This window comes from Chanodichthys erythropterus, chromosome 18 (assembly GCF_024489055.1).
Source record: "Chanodichthys erythropterus isolate Z2021 chromosome 18, ASM2448905v1, whole genome shotgun sequence".
Taxonomy (NCBI): Eukaryota; Metazoa; Chordata; class Actinopteri; order Cypriniformes; family Xenocyprididae; genus Chanodichthys; species Chanodichthys erythropterus.
This window is the reverse complement of record NC_090238.1, coordinates 16810515-16837170: the sequence shown is the minus strand read 5'-3', so window position 1 is coordinate 16837170 and position 26656 is coordinate 16810515. Positions and strand designations below refer to the sequence as shown.

Here is a 26656-nt window from a genome sequence, read left to right as displayed (position 1 = left end):
TTAACTTTTACTGCATGATTCTCATCCCTTAATTTCTGTAATTTCATCATTTTGATGGCTTATTCTAAAATGTGGAAATTAGTAATAATGAATAAGCAGGTGTGTCCAAACTCTTCACTGTTAGTGTACATCACTGTTAAATATAATTACCCTCAAAACAGTTATGGAAAGTATGTTCCTTTATGTACCTAATCACTTTTTTTTTTAATCTTATGCATGCTTGCGTTACAATGTCATGGATGGTGATTTTAAAAAGTGAATGATAGAGATGTAGTGGGTTTGCTTTGAGCTCCATATGCTGGTGGCTGGCACAACTAAGCTAATCATTGGCTCAGGATCAAGTCCTTGCAGCGTATTGCAGATGAACTGTTTATTTACACCCGAATGCATAATGTATTTAGTGCCTTATGTCCAACCTAGTAATATACAAATTCTCTAGACAGGGTGTGCATAAATATCAATTAGTGACGCCACAAGTTTTCTGAAAGAGAAGGTGGATCATTTGATCTTAAGCTTGCTGCCAAACTAATGAATGGTTATTATGACAATTTAGGAGTCTGAATCAGAGCTTCATTCAGTTTTATAAATCGAATTTATTGTTAAGTTTGAAACCCGAAAGAAGGAAAACATAGGACTACATTAGTCCATTAGAAAACATAAAAAACATTTTATTGTCTGCAGTCAAGCTGAGAGTTGCCAGAATGTCTGAAACATGGTATACAGTCAGTGAAGTGGAAAAACAGGGGTTTGCAACACGGTTTACATGTTGTCCTCATCCGAGTCATCTTCCTCCTCCAGGGATTCCTGTCAGGACAGAAATGTGACAATAAGCCAATGCTGAAGAGAGCTTTTGTTATGACTATTACCAGAGGAACAGTTACTCACTTTAGCGTATTTCTCCGCCTCCTCTTTGATGTCTTTCGGGACAAGCTCGTGCCTTCCTTTTGTGACTAATAAAAGGGACAAAGATATATAAATAAAACAATTCCTCTTTTCTACTGTAGATACACCATAAAAATCAGGGATAAAAAAACCTCAAACAATTTAAAAAAAAATGTAGGAGTGATATGTTGAATCACACATCATTACACAAACAGCTGCACGGTACAAAGTGTTAAAGGGTTAGTTCACCAAGAAATTAAATTTGTCATTAATTACGCACCCTCATGTCATTCCAAACTCACGAGACTTTCACTCATCTTTTTGATGATATCTGAGAGCTTTCTGTCCCTCCATAGACACACTATGCAACTAACTTTGATGCTTCAAAAAGAGATCATAAAACTAAAACATTAAATTGAGCAGTTTAGTCAAAATTTTCTGAAGAGACTCAATTGCTTTGTATGATGAACAGATTGAATTTAGGCTTTTATTCATATTTAAGCATTCATCAACTCACACATCAGTTGTGGTAAACAGAAGCTCAGGTATGTTGCGTGCGAGAACCAATGAGGTTCATTCTTGTGTGTTACGCAGCATGTATGAGCTTCCGCAAGAGGTTTGTTCTCATACATCAATCAAGTTCGGTTGAGCTTCTGTTCACGTTTGCTGATCAAAGCTTCATGAAAAGTGATCGAGTCTCTTCAGAAAATTTGGACTAAACCACTCGATATAGATTAGTTTTCTCTTTATGAACTTTTTGAAGTGTCAAAGTTTCAATTGCGTAGCTGTCTATGGAGGGGCAGAAAGCTCTCAGATTTCATCAAAAATATTTTTAATTTGTGTTCCAAAGATGAACGAAAGTCTTGCGCATTTTGAATGACATGAGGGTGAGTAATTAATGACAGAATTCTCATTTTTGGGTGAACTGACCTTTTAAGTATTACAATAAGCAACATTATTATCATGTTATAATCTTAAATTATAATAAATTTTAAAATTTAATTTATAAAATTTACAATAAAACATGGATATTTAACAAAACAACGAAAGGGGTTTTATAAGAAATGCAGCAGTAAACACAAATGCAGTTGGGGAAAGTCAAGTTAAATATTACAAATAATTTTTAAAGGGTGCATTTACAATGCAAGCCTTAATGCACAGATCTGATCTTTTGGCCATATTTTTCTTCCTGTCTGTTTACATTCACTTTATCCATGACTGGTATTCGATATCTGTGTTTAATCCCTGCCCAAAAATAATTCTGTTGGTGATTGCTTTACTATGCAACATGGTTGATTTTCAGGTTTTGGCTGGCTGTTCTAAAATTATTTTTTATGGAGTGGCTATGATTATTTGCCAGCATGGATAAGTTAAAAGCTGTTATGGATGTTTGAAGCACAAAATCTGACTGAACGGATATAGACCAGAAAATAACAGTAATTTTCATTTGTAAGTAAGATTTCATTTATTTGAAGGAATTAACGAGAGAGAGAGAGAGAGAGAGAGATTGTGAATGTGAATTACCTGCATGCGTCTGTAGTGAAGCTTGTTAGTTCATTTACAAAAACAGCGAAGAAGTATAATGTAGCTTTCAATAGTGAAGCTGATTTAAAAAAAAATGTCGCAGAGTCTGAAAACCAATTCCTATGCACCTGAATGTTTCTGTTTATGCAATTTCTGAACTATAAAGTTTCCACCTCGGTAAAAAAAAAAAAAGGTTTCAGTGTGAGCGCATACAGGCACGTCTGCTTCATAATACAACATCAAATAGCTATCTTTGTGGCCAAACATGTCGCTCTCACCTTGTAGTGGCTCGGAATTCCAAGGGGAATCGGATATATACGCGTTAAGATGTAGGTCAGATATCGCATAAGTATCTTATTTAAAACCATTTGGAAGTGGCTCAGAACGGATGTGAAGAAACGGATCTTGTGCAGATTTTTTGTTTTTATGTATGCAACAAATTCCAATCTGTGTCAGACGTGTAATTTACACTGTTTTGTGCAAGTGTAAATGGAGCCCAAGTTAAATTAACGATAGGTTAGAATTAGAATATAAAAACCTGTCATTACCTTCTCCAACCCAGCTAAGCTCGAGCTCGAAAGCTTTGTCTTTCACCTCATCATGAACGATATAGATACTGAGAAGAGATGACAAAACACACACAAACAAATAGTTATACAATGTATAAATATAAAATGTTTAATTAGATATGGCATGCTATAAATGTTTTATTCAGGTCTCCCACAATCATGGACAACTTAGAAACATCATTGATTTTTTATTTTATTTTCAGGTCTGGAAGTGTCACAGAAGTTAATTTCTATTGTTTATGCTCTGCTCTAAATTATAAATATACTAGTCAATTTTTTTGAGTGCAATCTCTAGATGATTTAACACTTGAAAAGTGCTTCTGCAGTAACCCATCAATGCTAGTGAAGACTGAAGAGTCATGTAAAAGTCATTTAAATTGATTGGTCAAAATGTGTGGGAACCCTGTTCATTAGTAGCCAACGTTATTGTAAACTCAGCAACCTAAGAGATAAGAACAAAATTCAGCTGAGCTAGACCTTTAAAAGCTCGAGCACAAAACTCAATACTAGTAGTTCGACTGGTTTGGTTGGTATATGGTTTGTTTCATGGACCTCTACTGCTCTCTTGTGTTGATTATAAATGATGCATTAGATTTTGAGGTCTTCTCCATTTTAAGTTAGAAATAAAACTCTCACATTTTTGCCACTTCCTTCACCAGTTCTCTGCAGGTCATATCTTTCATCTGTAACAAAATAAATTAATTACATGATTTAACATTTACAAACTTAATCACATTAATCTGTTGTCATAAACATGCAAACACTGCTAAAGGAATCTAGTGTTGTAATTGTTTTGTAACTCTTCTGAAGGCATAACGCCGTTACTTCTTTAAGACTGTTTTATATGATGTGGTCCCTGCAGTACTGAAAGTAGCTGATTCTTGTTTGAAAATGTTCCAAAGAAAGACTGCCAAACATGCTTCCACTAAACATCACAGCTGTTACCGAAAGACAGTAAGATGGTAATAAAATTCTGTAATTTCCTTTTGTTACCTCTACAATATGTAAATCCACTTCACAAGCTAATTACTCTGACAGTGAAACCATAAATGTACTGAACTACTCCAAAAACGGAAGTTGAAACACAATATTTTAAAAAAGACGGCTGTGCGCTTGTTTCTTTGGTGCATACAATAAATACCACCTACCTGTAGTTTCTCAATTTCTGTCTTGGCAGCTTGCTTGGCTTTTCCAATAGCACAGCCCCAGTAACCCTAACAAAGGGAAATACATGTACATGAGGTTCAGGTTAAAGGTGCCCTTGAATGAAAAATTGAATTTATCTCGGCATAGTTAAATAACTAGAGTTCAGTACTTGGAAATGACATACAGTGAGTCTCAAACTCCATTGTTTCTTCCTTCTTATATAAATCTCATTTGTTTAAAAGACCTCCGAAGAACAGCCGAATCTCAACATAACACCAACTGTTATGTAACAGTCGGGGTGTACGCCCCCAATATTTGCATATGCCAGCTCATGTTCCCAACATTATGAAAGGCATTCGACAAGGGCAGCCAGTATTAACGTCTGGATGTGCAGAGCCGTATAAGCAAGCAAGGACAATAGCAAAAAATGGCAGATGGAGCAATAATAACTGACATGATATCATGATATTTTTAGTGATATTTGTAAATTGTCTTTCTAAATGTTTCGTTAGCATGTTGCTAATGCACTGTTAAATGTGGTTAAAGTTACCATCATTTCATACTGTATTCATGGAGAAAAGAGCCGTTGCTATTTTCATTTTTAAACACTTGCAGTCTGTATAATTCATAAACACAATTTTATTCTTTATAAATCTCTCCAACAGTGTAGCATTAGCCGTTAGCCATGGATCACAGCCTCAAACTCATTCAGAATCAATGTAAACAATATAACAGTATACAATACTCACATAATCCGCCGCATGCATGACGAACACTTTGTAAAGATCAATTTGAGGGTTATATTAGCTGTGTAAACTTTGTTTATGCACTGTTTAAGGCAAGCGCAAGCTCCGTGGGTGTGGAGCACGAGAATTAAAGGGCCAGTAGCCCTGAATCGGCTCATTTATAATGATGCCCCAAAATAGGCAGTTAAAAAAAATGAATTAAAAAAAATCTATGGGGTATTTTGAGCTGAAACTTCACAGACACATTCAGGGGACACCTTAGACTTATATTACATCTTGTAAAAAAACGTTTGATGACACCTTTAATGAAAATTAACAGTCTGCACTTTTTATTACATTACTGAAGGATTTTGCATGTATGCTGGACACTTTTTGGTTGCTTTTCCATCAATGGCCACTCCAACTTGACCACGAAGGTAGCATTGTAGTTCTGTTCCATTTGCACTAACATTTGGCTGCAGAACTAGTTTCAGATTTAAGCAGAAGCCTTTAAATCAAAAGGTTTTTGAAATCATAAGGAAACAAATCTAGTAAAGGCCCTGTCCTAAATGGCACAATTCATGTGCACTTGCGGTCTTGTAGACTTAGAATGGTCGCCGTGTGGCATGTCTGTTAAGTCCACAAGACCGTAGGCCACAAGTCGCCAAACTCGGCCTGGAGGGCCGCTGTCCTGCAAAGTTTAGCTCCAACCCCAATTAAACACACTTGAACCAGCTGAACCACAAGGTCTCACTAAGTATACAAGAAACTTTCAAGCAGGTGTGTTGGAGCTAAACTCTGCAGGACAGCAGCCCTCCAGGACCGAGTTTGGAGACCTCTGCCGTAGGGTGTCCCATTTGTCATTGTAGGTTTCAGATGGGTGCTCTTGAGCACTTTTGCTGAGCCCGCACTGAAGCGAGCTCTGCAGCAAACTTCTCCCCGACAGTCTAAGTGGCATTACGTCATGAAAATGTGGACTTGGAAGAACATCTCAAGGGCTTAGGGTTCCATTTGACAGGGCCAAAGTGTGTCAAAGATGGTAGTGTACATTACATGAGTAGTTCTCCCAAATATTAAACTTTTGTCATTTACTAACCCTCATGTCATTTCAAATGACAGATCTTCATTTGTGTTCATCCGAAGATGAATGAAAGTCTTGAGGGTTTGGAGCAACATGAGGGTGAGTAATTAATGACAGAATTTTCATTTTTGGTTGAACTAACCCTTTAAAGTAATGATTGATAGTGATCATTTATGCAAAGAGATCTCTTACGTATGAAATCCCAGAAGGATCAACCATGTAGAGCTGTGGACCATCATCTTCATCATACGATCCCAGAATGAAACTGACGGGTTAAAGAAAAAGAAACAAATTCAAAAACATGTCATACACACTACTAAAAATATATATATTGAAAAAAAAAGCTCTTACAAGTAACCAATATCTTGCATTTTCGAAACTTTACCGAAGACCTACCTGCATCCAAAAGGCCTCACAGCGCTGTATAATGTGTAAGCATGGACATACATGGCCACTCTGTCTGCAAGATGCTGTTTGGATAATGAGGAAAGTAGTAGTACATCAATGACCAGCATCTCATTTCAAAATTTTGTTTATTTCAAGTTTATTGCTGCATTATCAAATCATCTTCATTGAACATGGATTGGATCCATTTAACAGGCCAACATAAATACATAAATATAACAGAACAAAGATACATATGAAATAAACAGTGCTTTTCAGATTGTTCTAACAGTAGTTTTCAGGTACAGAATTAAAGTAATCAAATGTTAAATATATTGTTCATTGTACAAATTAAATATACATTAATCCTTATTAAAGTTACAAAAGTTATTTAGTCAAGAGTAGTGAGCGATTTTTTTGTTTGATTAACATTAAAGCAGAGACAGCAGCAGGAATATTAGGCTGCACGGATCCAATATATTGGTACACAAGTGATTTATTTCTTAACTGTTTACGTTCATTTAAGACATAACTGACTATGTTTACAAGGATACTTGCCAAATTCGCTAAAATTGTGTGTGAATTAGAAGAAGTGAAAGAGAACTCAATTCAGTATTTGCGTATCGTCTAAACAGCTTTCCGGGAGTGTGCTTTGGATGTGTGCACACACAAAACATCTCACACAGTGAGCAGAATTGAGTTCTCTTTTAAATGTTCTTGCACTTGAATATTTAAATTTGAAAGGCTTAAAAACACGTGCAAAGGATAAACTTTCGTGAAAATGCAGCACTAGCCGTTCGGGACAGTGACAGTTCCAACAATTGTCTCAAGCATCATGCTGGCACCGGGCAGTCTTTATTGTCGAGCCCTCCTGTATTTTGTACAGATTTCATTTTGTTTTCACAAGCTTTTAATTATTTTACCCAGAGATAAATGTTGGATTATGCAAGAGACATTATACAACTCAGTGCCTTCAAGCAGTTAATTAATAAACCATCGGTTTGTTATATCAGCCTTTTAATGCTACAGCCGACATGCTGATGGTTTTAAATTGATCAAAAAACGGTCGATAAATATCGGCGACCAATTTATCAGAGCATCTCTAACAATGTTAATTTTGTGGTTAATCTATTGCTTTACTCTACTTCTTACCTTCAGTGGGATGTCATGGCCATAATTGGAGCGGAAGTTTGAGGCCTCTTCTCTGGCCACCTCTGAGAGAGATCGTGCATCTGCTAAAAGACCAGCCACAGCCTAGAAGACATACAGACAGGGATTCATATAGAGATTTACATATCATATAGAGATTTACATTTACTTATTATCATTCACACGTTCTGAGACAGTTGTTTTTTTTTTTTAAGAAATTATACCTTTTATTCTGCAAGGATGCATTAAAATGATCAAAAGTGAGTTTGTTTGTTTGTTTATAATGTCATGCCAGCTTCTGTGGCTATTTTCATGGCAAGGAAAATTTATGGTAAAACTATATCAGCTGTTCACAATTTATTTTTGCTAAAAACACTAAAACTATATTTGGTTTAACTTTGTAAAAAAAAAAATTCTTCAAAAGAGTTAACTTTATAAAAAAAAAAAAAAGGGTTTTCACAGGGTTAAAACCGGCAAAATCTAATAAAACACGCTTCAATGATAAAGAGTTTTGACAAAGAACATGTTGGTGGATTTTCTGCTAGTATTAAAAACTTGTATGTCATCCTGGAATGGCCTATTCTGCAACGGGTATAAAAAATCTGGTCCCATCGGTTTGAGATTTAATAGAAACACTTCTTCCAACAACACTGGGGCTGATTTCATGAAGTTTGTTCATTGTATATAAATCACATTGTGTTTGCCATTTGTTATTAATAGAAATTAAATATTGGTTTTAGATCCATAGGAGGTATATAATATATAATGTTACAAAAGATTTTATTTTAGATAAATGCCGTTTCTACTAAAAGAATCCTGAAAATAATTGTAAGAATATGTATAATAATAAAAAGAAGAAGAAATGTTCTAGTTTGTATTAGAATGGTTTCTGAAGGATCATGTGACACTGAAATGCTGAAAATTCAGCTTTACGATCACAGTAATACATTCCATTTTAATTTTCAATTAGAAAACAGTTATTTTTAAATTGTATCAAAATTGTACCAAATAAATTCATTCTTGCTGAGCATCAGAGACCTCTTTCAAAAATTTAAAATAAAAATCTTAATTATTTCAAACTTTTGACCACAATGTCCAAATAATCACCTGAATGTAATTGCTTTTAAAGTACAAAGGAACCTAAGGAGCTTAAACATAATCCAAGTATGTAAGCTCAAATATTTCAAAGGACCTGATAAAAGTAATCACTTTATGAGAATCTGTTTAAACAACCTGCTCAATGTTCTCACCATTCCAACGTGCCGATCAATATTGAAGATGCGCTTATTGGAGCCCTCCTCATACAACTTGGACAGCACCAACTTCTCTACGCCAAACACGACTCCATCTTTGCAGCGGATGCCAATTGCTGTGCTGATGAATGATAAAAAAAAATTATATATATATATATATATATATATATATATATATATATATATATATATATATTTTTTTTTTTTTTTTTAGTACAAGTTATTTAATAAATTTTCTTAAGAACTTCCAGTCTGATTAGACATCCAATGCAAAACACATATAGATGTTTTTATCATTAAAATGCATGAGGTAAAGCCTTTAAGAGCAGCATATTGAAATGTTTCTTGCTTAAAATATTCAATATGTAATAGTGGTAAACTAATTACCTGCTATTTTCTACAGCCTTCATGGCATATTCGACCTGAAATACCCTTCCATCAGGTGAGAAGGTGGAGGCGGATAAATCATACTGGATGGGGGAGAAGAGAACTGCTGTCAAAATACTTGTGTTCATTTAATATAATAAATAAACAATTCAAATCATTTTAATGCCTGCAATAATAAAGACAACCCTGGGCATCAATAATGAGGCTAAATAATTGTTTCAAAGCAGTTTTCGTAGTGCACACCAAATTTACTTTCACTTTGCCTCCTCAGTGACTTTTCATTTGAACAGCTATCATGCATTGTTAGCGAGCAGTGACTCAGCAGGTGCAAAATAGTGCAGAAAACACACAACTAAACCATGTAAATGAAAATAACTTATGCTACTTAAGTATTAAAAAGACTTTATTAACTTTAATTGGGTTGGAGCAGAATAAAACACACTAATACAGATCCTGCACACTAGCAGTAGCTTATTAGCTTCAGAATGACACAGACATACTCGCATTCCTTATAAATCGATATTTCATGATCAGATCTCATTAAAAACAATATGATACATTTTGTATTTCTGAATCCACTCACCCCGGTCCCAATGGAGCTCATTTTAACTGACTGTGAACTATAACTATAAACGTAAGCAAATGTTCAGCATTAGCAGCCGCAGACACTACAGCGCTTCGGCTCTCTCCCTCTCTGCGACCTGCGATCAACGAGCTCTGTGATTGGACACAGTATCGACCAATCAGATGCTCACGAAGGGCTAAAGGCGCAGTCTTTCAAAATAAAAGTGGGATACTAAAAAAGAAAAAAAAAAAAAAATATATATATATTTTTTTTAGATGTGAAGAACAATGTCTTTAGAGCTTTCGAAATATCTTTACATTTTAAAATTTTAATTATAGAGTTTTCGAATTATGTGATTTCAAAATAGACATGAAAAACATATAAGAAAAGATATTACTATGAAAAAATACGAATTGGCTACACAAAATAAAGCTGTGTGGATGCATCTTTTTTTACACATATACACAATCTACATAAAGTTTTTAATGTAAGGATAATTTGTAAATATTTGTATCTTGTAATGGGCTTCAAATAAATCTTAGCAGTTGAGGTTTGCATCCAAAAGGAGACATCCAAAAGTCTGATACCACTAATGAAATTCTTCTATTTAGCATTATCCATTGTTTTCTCATTACAAATGATCAGTATAACAATAAAATGCTCAATTTATATCTCTCCATTTGTCTCCATTTGCAGCAGCAGCACTCAATTTATTTATTTATTTCACACTAAAACTTATTTACTTTATTTACTTTTTAAACCCTAAAACTTCATAAGAAACTTGTTGCTTCAAAATATTCTGAAATATACTTTTATACAGTTATAAACATTCATACAAACAAACCAAAGGTGTTGCTTTGTCCTCAACCGTGCCAAAGTATCCCAATTAAAATGTCCATAAAATAATCAGAAATACACAACAGAGCACGATAAATGGAATGTAATATTTTATTACATAGGCTACAAATCCAAAGAAGTCACTCAAAAATGACTCTTTTCCCTTCAGAACAGCTGTTGCTGACAGACTACACATGCCCAAGACAAAAGAAGGAAAGAGAAAAAGGCATTTCATTACAACTCATTTCCAGTTGATGCAGCACAACACTCAATACTCCTACCACCATTTCATAATAAACAATTCCAATGCTACAATTGCTTCAGACCCTTATTATCGACACATGAATCACATTCACAACAAAAGTATCCATTCCATTGTTATTTTTCACACTAAAGATTCTTCAAATCTACTGGACCATCAGTTGGTCAGTATGTTAAAGGCTCAGACCAGAATCACACCAGCTGCTCTCGGTCACAGCTAAATTGGTTCTAACTCAAGTGTTGTGGATCATAGACATCCAGGCTACTGTAATCCCTGAGACTTATTTCATATATCACCCTGATATCTCTCATAGGGTGGGACATCTTTCACATCAGTCTCATGTCTGATACTGGGTTACACTAGCATAGACAAGCACTCTCATGCGCCACACGTAAATAAACGCAGGTATACAATATAGGCCTAATCATGATGGACATCAGTTAAGCTGGATATTTTCATAGGCACAGGAGGTAGGTAATAATTTGCACTCAGGGTGACTGATGGAAGATGCGACTGAAAGGAAGTCAGGGCCGGAACTTGCTTAGATATTTCCGCATCTGTCAAAAGAGACACCCACAACTACGATTACGGCAAAGTTCTTCAAATCCCCCTCCTGAAAATACATACACACAAGTGGTTTTTGCACATTCATAAGGAAATAAGTGGTTTTTGCTACTATATCCATTCCAAAATTTGATAAAACACAACTCAAGCATAACTAAAGTATTCAGGAGGAAATAAAATAAAATAAAATAAAATACAATTTTCCTTTAAGACTTGCTTTATGATGTTATTTTCATGACAATTAACCACAATGTCCTTGCAAATTTGTATTCCCACAACATAGTATGGATAGATGTTTTACTTTTATTTGAAATTCCAATTATTCTCAATTGTAATTACTGTAATCCATTTCTTTCTTTTGATTTTGGGGTGAAGTATGACACGTTCTTGATGGGTTTTATGAAATACATGCACCCACAGAAACATGATCGGCTAAAATGACCATTCTTAAAAACTTTCCCTTCCCTAAAGTTAAAAATCAAGCCATGTTCCATCAATTCAAAGTTTCATTGTGTTGTAAATTAGAGAGGAAAACTGACTTGTTTCAATGTTATGATGTGTAACTGCTCAATTTCTTGTTAAAGTGGAATATAACAATGCTATGGAATGCAAAAAAAAATACAGACATGCGCTTTAAATAGGTGAAACATAAAATAATGTATGACAAATAAAGATACACTTCATTCATGCTAAATTCTTCTGTGTTTCCACTTGACATTATTGTGCATTTGCATTGATTCATTTCAGTCATAAAATAAAGAGCTCCGGACGCTCAAAGATTCTTCTGCATATTTTTTCAAGATTACTGGCCCCTGCTGGGTTAATGTGCATGAAGTGAATGATTACGAAGCCATTTTAAGACACAAAAAGGTTCTGGATAAGAATAAAGATATTTTAAATTAGAAAAAAAAAAATTTAACTGAAAACAAATAACCTACAGGTGGGATAACTACGCGAATCTTACAATAAAGTATCCAGATTATATTTCACACAAAAATCAAAAGTAAAAAAAAAAAAATGAGAAATTAGATTTTGCATAAAGAACATTTTTTTAAAGATCATCAAGACATTATTTTCATGACAATTAAGCAGATTTTCTTTTATATAATGCATATTCTCATTATTATACAATACAGTATTTTTTGAATATAGTAAAACTGTAGTACAATTTAAATTTAAACCAGCACAAATTAAAGGAAACAGTAATTAGAATTTGCAGTTAAAATGTGCTTAATTGTCAAGTAAATAATACTGAAAAATAATATAAACAACATAAAACAAATGTAAAAAAGCAAAACCAACTCATTTCATTTTTTGAATTAAGGGTGAAATAAGACGTGGACACGTTGTTGACAGGTTTTGCGAGATTCACCCAACTTTATATAAGCTGGACCCGATGTTTGTATTGCACTTGGTGTGTTTAAATGTTTTTTCCCCTCCAAAAAATAAAATAATGCAATTAAAAAAAAAAAATAAAAAAAAATTCACATAATAAAACCCAAGCATGTGGGATAAAGACATCTCATATTCAGATCTGCAGTACGAGCCCAGCGGCAGAGATGTTGTCTCCTCCTCCAGCAGTCTGGTACACCTCTGTACACACCAACACAGGAGCCACGCAAATCTCATAGCCGTCCTCATCCCAGCAGGAAACTGGTCGAGATTCCTGAAGCGGAATTCTCTGACTTCCTTCTCGCCTGCTAATGGAGAACGATTCGTCCATAATCAGCCGCGCTTTACTGAGATCGATGTCCGGCGAGCCGCAGACGTGCCGGTTGGCAGTCAGAGAGGCTTTGGCCGTGGCCGACATGGTGTTCTTCCACTTGGATCCGCGTTTGACGATGATGGCCTGGAAGGCCAGGGTGTGGACATGAAGGCGGGTGAGGGGCCGACCTGTCCCCGCCTCACGGTGGCGCTGGTTTACCAGGCGGTAGAGTTCTCGCATCTGGTCCAGCACCGTAGCCACACGAGGGTTGGGGTCGGAAAGCACGGTTAAGTTGCTGCCGCGGAAAAGGCTCAAAAGATTTGGCAGCTCTTGCTCATTCATGCCCAAAGAGTCGGCGTGAGGAAGAACAAAATCTAGTAGATCTGACATCAGACTTTCGTCCACAAAGCTGGCCATCTCGAAATGGACGGCGGTCTGCGGGGACGCGGAGGACAACATCTGAGCCAGCCTTCCCAGCAGAGCCTCACGCTCTCCTATAGAAAAAGAGACGGTTATAAACTCTTCTCAGTGTTGGGGGGGTAACCCATTACAAGTAACTTCAGTTACGTAATCAGAGTAACTAGTAAAGTAACATTGATTTTTCAATTTACAACAAAATATCCAAGTTACTTTTTCAAATAAGTAACTCAAGTTACTTTTTCACATGTATTGACTGACAGCTCTCCTGTCCCCGTGTTGAGAGAAATAAAGTGCAGAGGTGTTGTGTGCGCTGTGTGAACATGATGGTTATTGTAGTTCTAGACTAAATGTGAACATGCATTTACTCATCTCACTTGCACGAAAACATTCAGTATTCCTCAAAATGAATAAAAATTTTACACAAACCTGTAATAATTAACTATTAAATTACACAAATATACTTCATGTATTTAATCTCACTTTATTAACCAATGTCTTTGCTGCTGAAAGGTTTGTTTGAGCTGCGGTCTCTACTGTACAGGCGTAAATATGCATTTCCTTCAGCCTGAGGCTTATTCATTTCACTTTTGGTGTGAAAGGGCCTTTACACTTGCCAAAAATAACTTTTTTTGTCGTTATTAAAAAACAAACACGCAAGCCCAGCCCAGATGAGAAAAAGTAATGTAACATTATTTTTCATAAAAAGTAACTAACGCAATTAGTTATTTTTTAGGGAGTAACACAATATTGTAATGTGTTACTTTTAAAAGAAACTTTCCTCAACACTGCCTCTTATTAGACGGTTATCATCTCTTAACCAATATAGCAAAAACCCTACATTTAATATATAAAATGCTTAATGGAACATTTAAAGTGAATTACACTGAAAACAATTTGGTGAAGAAACAACTTGCACTCAGAAATTGCTAGTTTTTAAATGCTAGATTCTGAAGTAGAAAGAATGAAATAGGATTTTCTTGTAAAACATAAATAAATAATCTTTTTACAACTTTGAAACACTAAAATATTTCACTCAGAAATTGCTTGTAAATTTCAGAGTTAACTACACAGAAATTGCAAGTAATACATTAAAGGTGTCGTAGAACGTCTTTTCAAAAGATGCAATATAAGTCTAAGGTGTCCCCTGAATGTCTCTGTGAAGTTTCAGCTCAAAATACCCCATAGATTATTATTTTTTTTTATCTGCCTTTTTTGGGGCATCATTAACTATGCACCGTTTCAGGCTGCGGCCCCTTTAAATATCTCGCTCCCTGCCCTCCCGAGCTCTCAAGTATAAGTGCAGTTATTCAGTACACAAAGTTCACACAGCTAATATAACCCTCAAATGGATCTTTACAAGATGTTCATCATGCATGCTGCATGCATGGATCGATCATGTGAGTATTGTATTTATTTGGATGTTTACATTTGATTCTGAATGAGTTTGATGGTGCTCTGTGGCTAAAGCTAACATTACACACTATTGGAGAGATTTATAAAGAATGAAGTTGTGTTTATGAATTATACAAGTGTTTAAAATGAAAATAGCGACGGCTCTTGTCTCCGTGAATACAGTAAGAAACGATGGTAACTTTAACCACATTTAAAAGTGCATTAGCAACATGCCAGTGAAACATTTAGAAAGACAATTTACAAATATCACTAAAAATATCATATCATGGATCATGTCAGTTATTATTACTCCATCTGCCATTTTTCGCTATTGTCCAGACAATATTTGACAGATCGCTATTTTTCGCTATTTGACAGATCCAGACGTTAATACTGGCTGCCCTTGTCTAATGCCTTGAACATGAGCTGGCATATTCAAATATTGGGGTCATACATATTAATGATCCCGACTGTTACATAACAGTCGGTGTTATGTTGAGATTCGCTTGTTCTTCGGAGGTCTTTTAAACAAATGAGATTTATATAAGGAGGAATCAATGGTGTTTGAGACTCACTGTATGTCTTTTCCATGTACTGAACTCTTGTTATTCAACTATGCCAAAGTAAATTCAATTTTTGATTCTTGCACCTTTAATACAGAAGTAGAAAGACTGAACTTGTATTTTCTTTTAAAACATGCTCTAATAATCTTTTATTTACTGTTTCATTACAGTATTTTTTTTGCATTACAGTGTAGTTACACACATTAATTTTAATGTTCCATGAAGCATTTTTTACCTTTAGGTCTAAATATTACTTATTTAAAACACAAACAACCAACTAAGACAACTGTATTGTCCAATCAAACAAATAAGCTTTCATTTGTCTGTTTATGATGTGATCAGTGAAAATATGCAGTAAATATTAGTAATAGTAATTTCCCTCTATCACAGACAGAAAAGATTTGCAAAGCAAGCAAAATCACTGAGTGCTTTGAGTTATTACAGTCTGTCTACTTTCCCAGGGCAACTGGGAAAACTTGCTAATCTCACCATGTGACAGTACAGGGTAAGTTTAGCTCCAAACCGCCACTGATGCCCAACAGGCTGACAGTTAACAGACCATTATATGTGCAATTTTTAATGATGCATATAATAGAGCTTAACAACTCAGTCTGACTATAAGTTATTATTAATTGTCAAGTAGCCAGCACTAGTCAATAAGGAATATTATATATTACACTTGTGATTATAATTAAAAGTGACCATAAATCTATTTATAATAATGCAAAAGATCTGTATTTCAACTCAAATAAATACTGTTTTGCACTTTCTATTAAATCAACAAATCCTGGAAAAAATGTATCATGATTTACACAAAGCAGCATAACTCCTATTTCAAAGTGTAATGATATTTTTAATAACCTTTAACTGTATATTATAAATGCAGCCTTGGTGAGCACAAGAGACTTACACTTAATATTACTGACCCCAAACTTTTGAACAGTAGTTGAAAATGAAAACACATGAATAAAAAGTTAAATTTCGCTATTTGAAAGTAGATTAAATACTGATCTAAATATTATGCAATAATCTTTGTTAATGTTATGAATGAAAGTTAATATGAAATGTAAATTATTTGCCCTCAGATGGCTTCATTTGCTTACCCTTTTTGAAAGGGAAGTTGTCCATCATCTGCAACCCTCCTACTACAAGCAAATCTGGTTTGAATCCATTCAGCTTCTCCTGAAATTGCTCCATTGAGTCCAAATATGGATTATGGTCATCACTATGGACAATATACCTATAGCAATAGAAGAAAAAGGCTTACATGGAAAGCAAAAAAGTCTAGATTAAAAGTTGTAAATAAAAAAAAAATAAAAAATATCTGATAAAAAAGTGAGCCTAATATAAACCCACCTGTTGGCCCTTCGGGAGGTGTACGGCCCCCATGTGGCACCTGTGGGGTACTCCAGAATCAGGTGGATGTCTGGCTCATCCACAGTGTTTCCAGCCACTGAGGACAGACAAAATTAATTCAGTTCAATGCAAAACATGGATGAAAGAGTTGTAGCAAGCAGAAAAAAAAATATCTTAAAATGAGTCATTTTTCTAAAATGAAGATTTTAAAGTGCCCCTATTATGCTTTTTCTTATATTATGTTTCATGTAGTGTGTAATAAAGCTGTTTGTGAATGTAAAAAGTCAGAGTTATTGTATCCCAAAAGAAAGAACCATTTCTGAACTGTCTCTAAAACGAGTCGTCAGTAATTCCAGTCTTACTTCCTGCATGAACCCATTATGTAACAAATTTGCACAATGCCAGCCCATGCCCGCAAACAACATCTACTTTAACCTGCCCTCAAACACTGTAGATGTAGCTGAGGCCTGGTACAGTTTGGTTCACATTTTCGACATGTCGAGAAGATACTGTTTTCTGCGATGCAAAAGCAAATCTGTTTTACATGCACTTCTAAAGGATGAGTACTCAGGCATGAATTGATGTGGTAAAACTGACACCATCGTTACTGATTGTATCACTGTGTATCAAGTTGTCGGGAGAGCCTCCAGATGTGAAATTCAGATGTAGTAATGGGCATTTCTACGACACGCACTGTAAGCGATCTGATCAATCAGAGTAGAGTAGTCTCTCAGAAAAAAATGGTTTAGAAAGACTGGATCCTTTATCGAAAAGTTTCAGACACTGTGAGAAAAGAGGTGATGCTGCAATCAAAGTACAGGTGCTGGTCATATAATTAGAATATCGTGAAAAAGTTAATTTTTTTATTGTAAATTATTTTTAAAAAATGAAACTTTCATTTATACTAGATTCCCTACATGTAAAGTAAAACATTTCAAAAGTTTTTTTTTGTTTTTTTAATTTGTTGATTAGAGCGTACAGCTAATGCAAGTCCAAAATCCAGTATCTCAAAATATTAGAATATGTACATTTGAGTTTCATTAAATGACCATCCCTACAGTATAAATTCCAGGTATCTCTTGTTCTTTGAAACCACACTAATGGGGAAGACTGCTGACTTGGCAATGGTCCAGGAGACAATCATTGACACCCTCCACAAAGAGAGTAAGTCACAGATGGTCATTACTGAATGTGGTGGCTGTTTACAGAGTGATGTATCAAAGCATATTAAATGCAAAGTTGACTGGAAGGGAGAAATTGGGTAGGCAAAGGTGCACAAGAAACAGGGATGACCACAAGCTTGAGAATACTGTCAAGTAAAGCCAATTCAAAGTCAAATGAAGCCGGAGTCAGCGCATCAAGAGTCACCACACTCAGACATCTTCAGGAAAAGGACTACCAAGCCACTTCTGAAACAGAAACAACATCAGAAGCATCTTACCTGGGCTAAGGAGAAAAAGAACTGGACAGTGAACAAATGGTCAAAAGTCCTCTTTTCAGATAAAAATAAATTTTGCATTTCATGTTGAAATCATGGTCCCAGAGTCTGAAGGAAGACTGGAGAGGCACAGAATCCAAGCTGCTTGAAGTCTAGTGGGAAGTTTCTGAAGTTAGTAATGATTTGGGGGGCCGTGACATCTGCTGGTGTTGGTCCATTGGGTTTTATCAAGTGCAAAGTCAATGCAGCTATCTTCCAGGAGATTTGGGAGCACTTTATGCTTCCATCTGCTGATAAGCTTTATGGAGATGCTGATTTCCTTTTCCAGCAGGACTTTAGCACCTGCCCACAGTGCAAAAAACACTTCCAAGTGGTTTGCTGACCATGATATTACTGTGTTTTATTGGCCAGCCAACATACCTGACCCCTGAATCTAAGGGATATTTTCAAGATGAGAAACAGTCGATCCAACAATATACAGATGATCTGAAGGCTCAATAGTGCCTCAGCAGTGCCACAGGCTGATCACTTCCATGCCACACTTCACTGATGCTGTAATTTGTGCTAGGAGCAACTCATTTGCTGTAATATGTGCTGCCGACTAAGTATTGAGTGTACAAATGAACATGCTTTAAAGAACTTGAACTTTTCTGTTTTGAAAATCCATTTTTTGATTGATCTTAGGAAATATTATAATATTTTGAGATACAGCTCATGAAAGTCCAAAATCCAGTACGCACTAATCATCAAAATTAAAAAAAAATTGTTTTACTTTACATGTAGAGAATATATGAAAGTTTCATTTTTACAATTTACAATAAAAAATGAACTTTTTCACGATATTCTAATTATATGACCAGCACCTGTATATTATAAGTGTTTTTGACCTTGCATGCAACCAAACCAGGGATGTCCAATTCTGCTCCTGGAGAGCCACTGTCTTAAAGAATTCAGCACCAACCAGTACTTAATTTGAACCGGATCATTTTCAAGAAAATATCAGACTTTTGATTTTGTATACATGCTGAATTATTCTATTAAAGACAAGTTAAAATCGCCAAATTGTCAAAAAGACAGTCAAGCATATTTTCACTTTTCATGTCCATGAGTAAAACACAGAGATCTCAAAAAGATGGAACTGCACCCCTGGATAATCCTACTAAAACAAATCTTGATAGCGAGAGACACGAACAACAGGAGTTAGTCAGACATTGAAGAGGCAACAACGTTGTCATTGAGAGAGAATGTCACTGATCAACTGAATGATATTTGGTCTCAATGTAGATATATACGTGACAGAATAATATAGTTAGGACTGTGCAGAAACTTGTAAATGATGCTCTTATTTAGTTGAGCTACCACCATTTAGTGACGTCATTTTAAAAAATGGTTAGTTCCTGTCCTTGATTCTGATTGGTCAATAGCTGTGTTTTATTCACGATTCACCGCTTCACCCAACGGTTCTGTGTATCACTACACAACACCCTTAGCAACCACTCTTAGCAACGTAAACTGTATGTTCTCAATTGATATTGTTCATTGAAGCTTACTGTATTATGTATAAGCGATAAGTATGTATAAGTATTGTGAGAAAACGAGTGAGCGAGTTTATTACCTGCATTCAGATTTAGCATTTTCCTTCAGGTCAGTCCTGTGTTCATAATAAGAAATCTGTTTAAATGTCCGATGTATTATCTTGTCCTTTTAACAGTCTTCAGTCTTCAAAAGTCAGTATTGAAAAGTCTTCAATCAGTCTTTTCAATAAAAAAGTCTCCGCTACTGAAGACATAGAGACAGTCTTTGCCGCCATCTAATGGTGTAATAATGTAACTTCTGTTGCTGTTCATGTCAGGGACTATTTTTTTCCAGCGGAAGGAAGGCTTTTAGTGACTGTTTACTTCATGAAAGTTGCATTCATACATATTTTTGGCTTTAATATTTGTATTATGTGCTAACCCTTTTATAAAAGCAATAAGGTACTCGAGGCTAGTGCTGTATCATGAATAAGTCACGGCTGAAGGGGTTTCAGGCACTCCGCTTTGCGTCATACCTAACAACGCCCTTCAGCCGTGACTTATTCATGATACAGCACAGCCTCCCGTACCTTATTGCTTACGTACGCATTCCTGCAGTCCCACAATTTGCTGCGTAACAAGAAAGGAGTCAACAAATGAAGTTCACTGCAATCTATCAGTAACATCGTTTTCCTCCATAGCAGGCTTGGCCAAGTGATTCATAATTTCATTCATTAAGTAAACATAAACACCTGCAATATCTTTGAGGTTTTTATTTCTTATTTAATTTGTTTTATATTTAATTTGTTTAATATTTATTTATTTTACATGTAATTCAATTAAATATTGTGCCTTGTTAGGTTACCAGAGTTTAACTCTTATGGTTAGGTGTGTGTGTGTGTGTGTGTGTGTGTGTGTGTGTGTGTGTGTGTGTGTGTGTGTGTGTGTGTGTGTGTGTGTGTGTGTGTGTGTGTGTGTGTGTGTGTGTGTGTGTGTGTGTGTGTGTGTGTGTGTGTGTGTGTGTGTGTGTGTGTGTGTGTGTGTGTGCGCTACACATACATTTAAATACGTTTTTAAGCTCTACTATTTGGGATGTTTTGTTTTAACAGTTGATAGAGTTTTATAAGGCTAATAAAAAGCTGGCTGAATGTGTTTGTCATTTGTGGTGCTAGCATTACTTTATCTTATGGTCAGTTTAATTAAATGCAATGTTTTATCTCTGTTATTCTGAAATTTTAGATTAGCCCCAATGTTAATGTCATTTTTTCACACTTTTTACAAGTTGTAACAGAATGTTTGCGGGTGTGTGCGGGAGTGGATGCAAACATGGCGGGTGTGGTTGAGAGTAGAACACACACGTTAAGGGAGTGGGAAATTCAGTGGAAGCAGGATTAAGAAAACAGCCGCACACAGGGCTCTAGCCCCAACCCAAATATATACACCTGAACCATCTAACAAAGGTCTTACTAGGCAAACTAGAAACTTCTAGGAAGGTGTGTTGAGGCAAGTTAAAGCTAAACTAGCCTGGACAGTGGCCCTCTAGGACCAAGTTTGGACACCCCTGATGTAAACCTATTGTAAGAGACCTCCTAAACAAAATTAGGAGCCTTTAAAATAGCATAATAGGGGCAAAGTGTTGTTATATTTACATTATTGAATATAAAAAGCTTTTTTAGCACAAAGCTGAAAATAAGAGTGTTACAGCACCTGTGATACGCTGTGAGAGGATATCAGTAAAATCGGTGCTGAAACTGCCACCTAAAAGCACATCACATCCTTCCAGCGCCATCCTGCTGGCCATGACAGGTGCATTTCCTCCTATTGACCACCTGTTTCCAGGTAACTCTCGAGAAGCCTCTACCAGTTCACTGAAGAGTGTGTCATTCATTACAAACCTCCTATGGAAAACAACAAAAAAACTGTCAAACAGTGTTTACTGTAATTACACTCCTGTTATGCAGCCTCAAGCCAAGCACTTGAAGGATTTTTGTTCTTTCTATATCACTTTGGAAAGAAAAGTGACATTTCTAAATGAAACAGGACATCCAACGAGAAAAAAAAAAAAAAAAAAAAAACATAGGACGGATCTTAATATTAGGCCACCAGGAATAAATTGGATTGTGAAAAGTAGCCGTTTCATAGCAGAATGGAGAAAGACCTAAATGCAAGGTTGCTGAAGACTGTGGAGGATTTCCTATTACTCAAGCAAACTTTAGTATATCCACATTAATCTGCATTAACTGGCAAGATTTTAGTAGCTTAAAAGTAGATGGCATGTAGGTGAGGTCAACTGAAAGTCATTTTAGAGGCTGATGAAATTTTTAAATTTTGATGAAAGATTATGAAGATATAGGGTTGAACATTATACCTGTAGAAATTTGACAAGCGATAGAACGTTTGTATTATGGTTTCTATCACGGTTTCGCTCATGTGAGGTTGCAACCTGGCCTTTTCATGCATTTTTAAACCTTGTTAGTTTCAAGTTACAAGTTCGAATGTCAATGTCATTAACTTTTTGGCACTGTAAAAACCTAATTTCCATTTTATATACAGTACCTGTGAAAAGTTTGCAAGTTGTTTTTAATGTAATTGAAAGAATGGTCACCAATGCTGCATTTATTTAATCAAAAATACAGTAAAAATAGCAATTTGCGAAATATTATTACAAATTTATTTTTTTTATTTTTTTCTATTTCAATATATTTTAAAATGCAATTCATTCCTGTGATGGCAAATCTGAATTTTCAGCATCATTACTCCAGTCTTCAGTGTCACATGATTCTTCAGAAATCATTCTAATATGATGATTTGCTGCTCAAGAAACATTTCTTCTTATTATCAATGTTGAAAACAGTTGTGCTGCTTAATATTTTTGTGGAAATGGTAATACTTTCAGGATTCAACAGCATTTATTAAATGTATTTATTACATTTATTAAAGCATTTATTAAATAGAAATCTTTTGTAACATTATAAATGTCTTCACTCTGTCACTTATGATTAATTTAATGCATCCTTAATGAATAAAAAGGTATTAATTCCTCTATTTTTTTTTTATCTAACCACAAATGTTTGAAATGTATCATTGCATCCACAAAAATACACGCAGAAAACACTGATAATAATAAGAAAAGTTTCTTGAGTAGCAAATCAGCATTAGAATGAAAGGATCATGTGACACTGAAGACTGGAGTAATGATGCTGAACTTTAAAATGTATTCAAATAGAAAATAGCTATTTTAAATTGTAATAATGTTTCACATTATTACTGTATTTTTCATCAAATCTTATGTTTTACTGCTTTTAATTATAAATTAACAATTTATTAATGGTTGGAGTTTTTTTGAATCATTGTTAAAATTAGTACAGATTTGGCACGGCGACCCATCCCCAACTGAAAAAAATTAATATTGGGCTATTATTAGATTATTAGAGCTTTCTGTCCCTCCATTGAAAATGTATGTACGGTGCACTGTCCATGTCCAGAAAGATTATAAAAACATCATCAAAGTAGTCCATGTGACATCAGTGGGTTAGTTATAAGTTTTTGAAGCATCGAAAATATATTTTGGTCCAAAAATAACAAAAACTACGACTTTATTCAGCATTGTCTTCTCTTCCGGAATCCTTTCCTTTAAATCATTTCATCTGTCGGCGTCGGTAATGCATTTTTATGTCGTTGTTTTTGGCGATTAGGACATCCGCGACATGCACACTTGCGCACTATTTTAAAAAATATAGCAATACCAAAATGCAAACAATGTAGAATGGCTTGAAAACAGCGTGTGTCTCCCTCAGACTGTAAACGAAGCTCGGGCGCACAGGATAACACATCAGCAGGGTCTTACTTCAGCAGCGTCACTGCAGAGTCGTGAACCCGGATTCACAACAGACCCGGAAGAGAAGACAATGCTGAATAAAGTCGTAGTTTTTGTTATTTTTGGACCAAAATGTATTTTCGATGCTTCAAAAACTTCTAACTAACCCACTGATGTCACATGGACTACTTTGATGATGTTTTTATTACCTTTCTGGACATGGACAGTATAACGTACATACATTTTCAATGGAGGGACAGAAAGCTCTCGGACTAAATCTAAAATATCTTAAACTGTGTTCTGAAGATGAACAGAGGTCTTACGGGTTTGGAACGACATGAGGGTGAGTCATTAATGACATAATTTTCATTTTGAACTAACACTTTAAAAGCCTCTCTAGCTAAAAAAGAATGAAAGGAAAAATTTCACTATGATTAATGTTAGTAAGCTAGAGGAGAAATTCACACATCAATCCAAACATGCAGCAACCAGAAGCACTCGTGTCTTCCAACGATAATGTACCGTGTTAAGCAGTCTCAAACAGCACTATGCAGCATATCAACATAACTGCAATATTATCTTGAGAGGCCTTTCGTTCCGCTCTCAAGTGTGAATTCTCTTGCTGGAAGCAGATACTATATTGCCAGCACAACAAAACTAAGAGGGTCTGATGCATTTCAGCTTAACAGATGAATTTAATTATTATTATTATTTTAGTATCTTGACACTTTCTGGTTTTGTAATGTCATTTGTTCATTGTTAATGTGATTAACTACATCTGTGCCTGTAGCTAAATTCTGTGACCTGACTGAATTCACCTTGAAACCAGTTAGTTTTAATTCCAACTGTTAAATGTTAACTAACTGATACAAAACGGAAATTTTTAATCAGGTAAACTATGTAAACTTGTACAAGTGTAATTGACCCCAGGCTTCAAATCAAATAAATCACAACACATGTATTATACTTTATTGTGTAATCTCTACAGTCCCGAGGGCTTTGTGAACATGCTTGAACAGCTCTCACTTACTCTGAAGCAGCTCCGGGGGAGAAAAAGTAAGCGAAACTCTGGGCCAGCTGCTCCGCATTCTCTATGTAGTCATGGTGGAGGGGCTGGTCTGTTGGCTTCAAACCGATTTTGTTTAACAGAGTCACTCCATCAACTATGATATCAACACAGCCGCCAAAACCTGATAAGAAATGGTGAAATGACAACAATTATTCAATCTTTGAACCTGACCATACAACAAAACACACCTAAATCATAGGTCATAGCTGAAAAAATGGATTAGATGCCATGCATAGTTTGCCAAAGCAAACATGGCTTAAACTATTGTTTGTCAGAACGCAACAGACTGACAGGTACCGATCATGGATTGAAAACAGATAATGACTGTGCAATCACAGATAGGCTTTGATATCAGGATAACTTCAACTGACTGACTGGATTATCCCAATCAACATAGATTCAATCAAGACTCTAGATGAACTTTCACATGCATTGACTGTAATTTAAGCAACAAATACAATAAATGCATTGCATTGGGCTGTGCACGTGACTCAGGTTAATGAATGAAGAATTTTGGTAAACATAAGGCCTAAACAGGTTGTGAAAGTTTTTTCTTTTTCCTTGTCAACACTATGCATGTGTTATTAGAGACTATTTTAACAAAAGAAAGATGCAAAACTAACATGCAAAACATAACCACAGGCCTGATTCTAGAAGATAGTAATCAGAAGCAAAACAAGCCACATTATCAGATAAAAAAGGATCATAACATGCACTCTCTTACAAGAAACAGAAAAATTTGCCAATCTGAAGCATAAAAAACTAGTTATTATTTGCTCAAATGAATCAATGTTGTAAATAATTCTTAAAAATAAAAAAGTAAAAAGTTATAAAATAAAAACCAATACATATATACATATTACATTAAACAAGTAGTTAACTTTATTATATAAAAAAGCTACTCTCATTTTGAGAATTGCAAACTTCAAAAGATGCTAATCTAACATGCAAATGTATTGTTATAGTATTATATTATTACATGAAATTAGTTAAAAGTGTTTTATTAAAGTTTATTATTAAATATTTTTTGCGATTATTTAAAATAAAATAAATATAAAACAACATTATCATATAAATTGCATATTCTGAAATTGCAGAATCTATGCGGTGCATATGCATTACATATCATCATTATAATTTGTTGCATCCTGTTAAGTGCACTTAAAAGTCAGTACCTATAGCCACTCGCGGTCTGGACACGCTGTTCATGCCCACTTTCCGCTCCGCGCGCAGCAATGAGGACAGAACCACGTCTAGCCTCTCATCCAGAACCGAGCTGTCCGGAGATCGTAACCAATACGCCACCAACACCACTGCGAGTGACAGAAACGAGCCATATTTGACACCAGAGCGCAGCTCAATGGCCATTGCAGATGTATGAACACACTCCTGCCTCCTCTCTTTCTTCCTGAGCTAGTGTGTGATGATGAAGCAGGGGGCGGATGTTTTTCTCCTGTAGAAATAAAAGAGGATAGAATGGCACTTCGCGTGAGATAAGCAAATGATAAACGATCTAAGTAAGAGTTGTCATGTTTTAAATATTCACTCTATGTTGTCAGCTCAATATTTATTAACATTCTCAGTGTCTTTGTCGTTTAGGTATTAAATAAACTATTATTATTCAACCCGCCATTAAAGTATAGCGTAGACGCGTTGTCACGTGGCTACTGTTACTTTTCTCACCGCTAGTAGGATGGACCAATGATAATAGTTGATGATGCTCTGATGATTTTTTTTATTTTTTATAATCATTTTATAGAGATTGTGTTTCCACAGATTTGCGTTTGCATGTAGGTGTAACAGATTTAAATGATTGTAATTTACATTGTGTACAATTTCTCACATGAGGTAAAAACGTCTTGAGATTTGAATAGGGTTTAATAGGGATTTGTAGTTTTTGAGCCGCCTTGCGCCCCCTTGAAGCGCTGAATTTGTGCATTCGCCGCCCAATGTTACTTTCCCACTGGCTCTAGTAAAGAAAATAAATGAAGCGAGTCATTTCCGTTCGCTTTGTTTCAAAATAAAAGTTAAACATCCAATTGATTACAGACCAC

General features: G+C 35.4%; 2 protein-coding genes across 2 annotated transcripts; both read right to left on the bottom strand.

Annotated features, from left to right (window-relative positions):
- Nucleotides 1–573: 573 nt before the first annotated feature.
- psma3 (proteasome 20S subunit alpha 3) lies at nucleotides 574–9815 on the bottom strand. The gene is made up of 11 exons (XM_067368058.1): nucleotides 9684–9815; nucleotides 9101–9183; nucleotides 8711–8834; nucleotides 7464–7565; nucleotides 6324–6397; nucleotides 6120–6192; nucleotides 4124–4189; nucleotides 3612–3658; nucleotides 2955–3022; nucleotides 886–950; nucleotides 574–804 (listed from the first exon to the last, which is right to left on the bottom strand). Exons 1-11 carry the CDS (start codon nucleotides 9702–9704, stop codon nucleotides 760–762), a joined length of 768 nt encoding a protein of 255 aa, XP_067224159.1. The 5' UTR covers nucleotides 9705–9815; the 3' UTR covers nucleotides 574–759.
- A 787-nt stretch (nucleotides 9816–10602) lies between these two features.
- Nucleotides 10603–26001, bottom strand: adpgk2 (ADP-dependent glucokinase 2). The gene is made up of 6 exons (XM_067367353.1): nucleotides 25778–26001; nucleotides 24564–24723; nucleotides 21424–21614; nucleotides 16765–16861; nucleotides 16512–16648; nucleotides 10603–13527 (listed from the first exon to the last, which is right to left on the bottom strand). The coding sequence occupies exons 1-6, from the start codon at nucleotides 25968–25970 to the stop codon at nucleotides 12857–12859; spliced, it is 1449 nt and encodes a 482-aa protein (XP_067223454.1). The 5' UTR covers nucleotides 25971–26001; the 3' UTR covers nucleotides 10603–12856.
- Between the last annotated feature and the right edge of the window lie 655 nt (nucleotides 26002–26656).

What these genes read in the sequence shown, in the direction of transcription:
- psma3 (XM_067368058.1), bottom strand. Translation starts at nt 9,704, where the DNA reads ATGAGCTCCATTGGGACCGGG. An exon ending in GCCATGACATCCCACTGAAG is followed by an intron (nt 6,398 to 7,463) that starts GTAAGAAGTAGA and finishes TTATCCAAACAG; the next exon opens with CATCTTGCAGACAGAGTGGC. An exon ending in GTGAAGGAAGTGGCAAAAAT is followed by an intron (nt 3,023 to 3,611) that starts GTGAGAGTTTTA and finishes ATCTCTTCTCAG; the next exon opens with TATCTATATCGTTCATGATG.
- adpgk2 (XM_067367353.1), bottom strand. Translation starts at nt 25,970, where the DNA reads ATGGCCATTGAGCTGCGCTCTGGTGTCAAATATGGCTCGTTTCTGTCA. An exon ending in CAGACCGCGAGTGGCTATAG is followed by an intron (nt 24,724 to 25,777) that starts GTACTGACTTTT and finishes ATTTCTTATCAG; the next exon opens with GTTTTGGCGGCTGTGTTGAT. An exon ending in TCCCCCGGAGCTGCTTCAGA is followed by an intron (nt 21,615 to 24,563) that starts GTAAGTGAGAGC and finishes TGTTTTCCATAG; the next exon opens with GAGGTTTGTAATGAATGACA.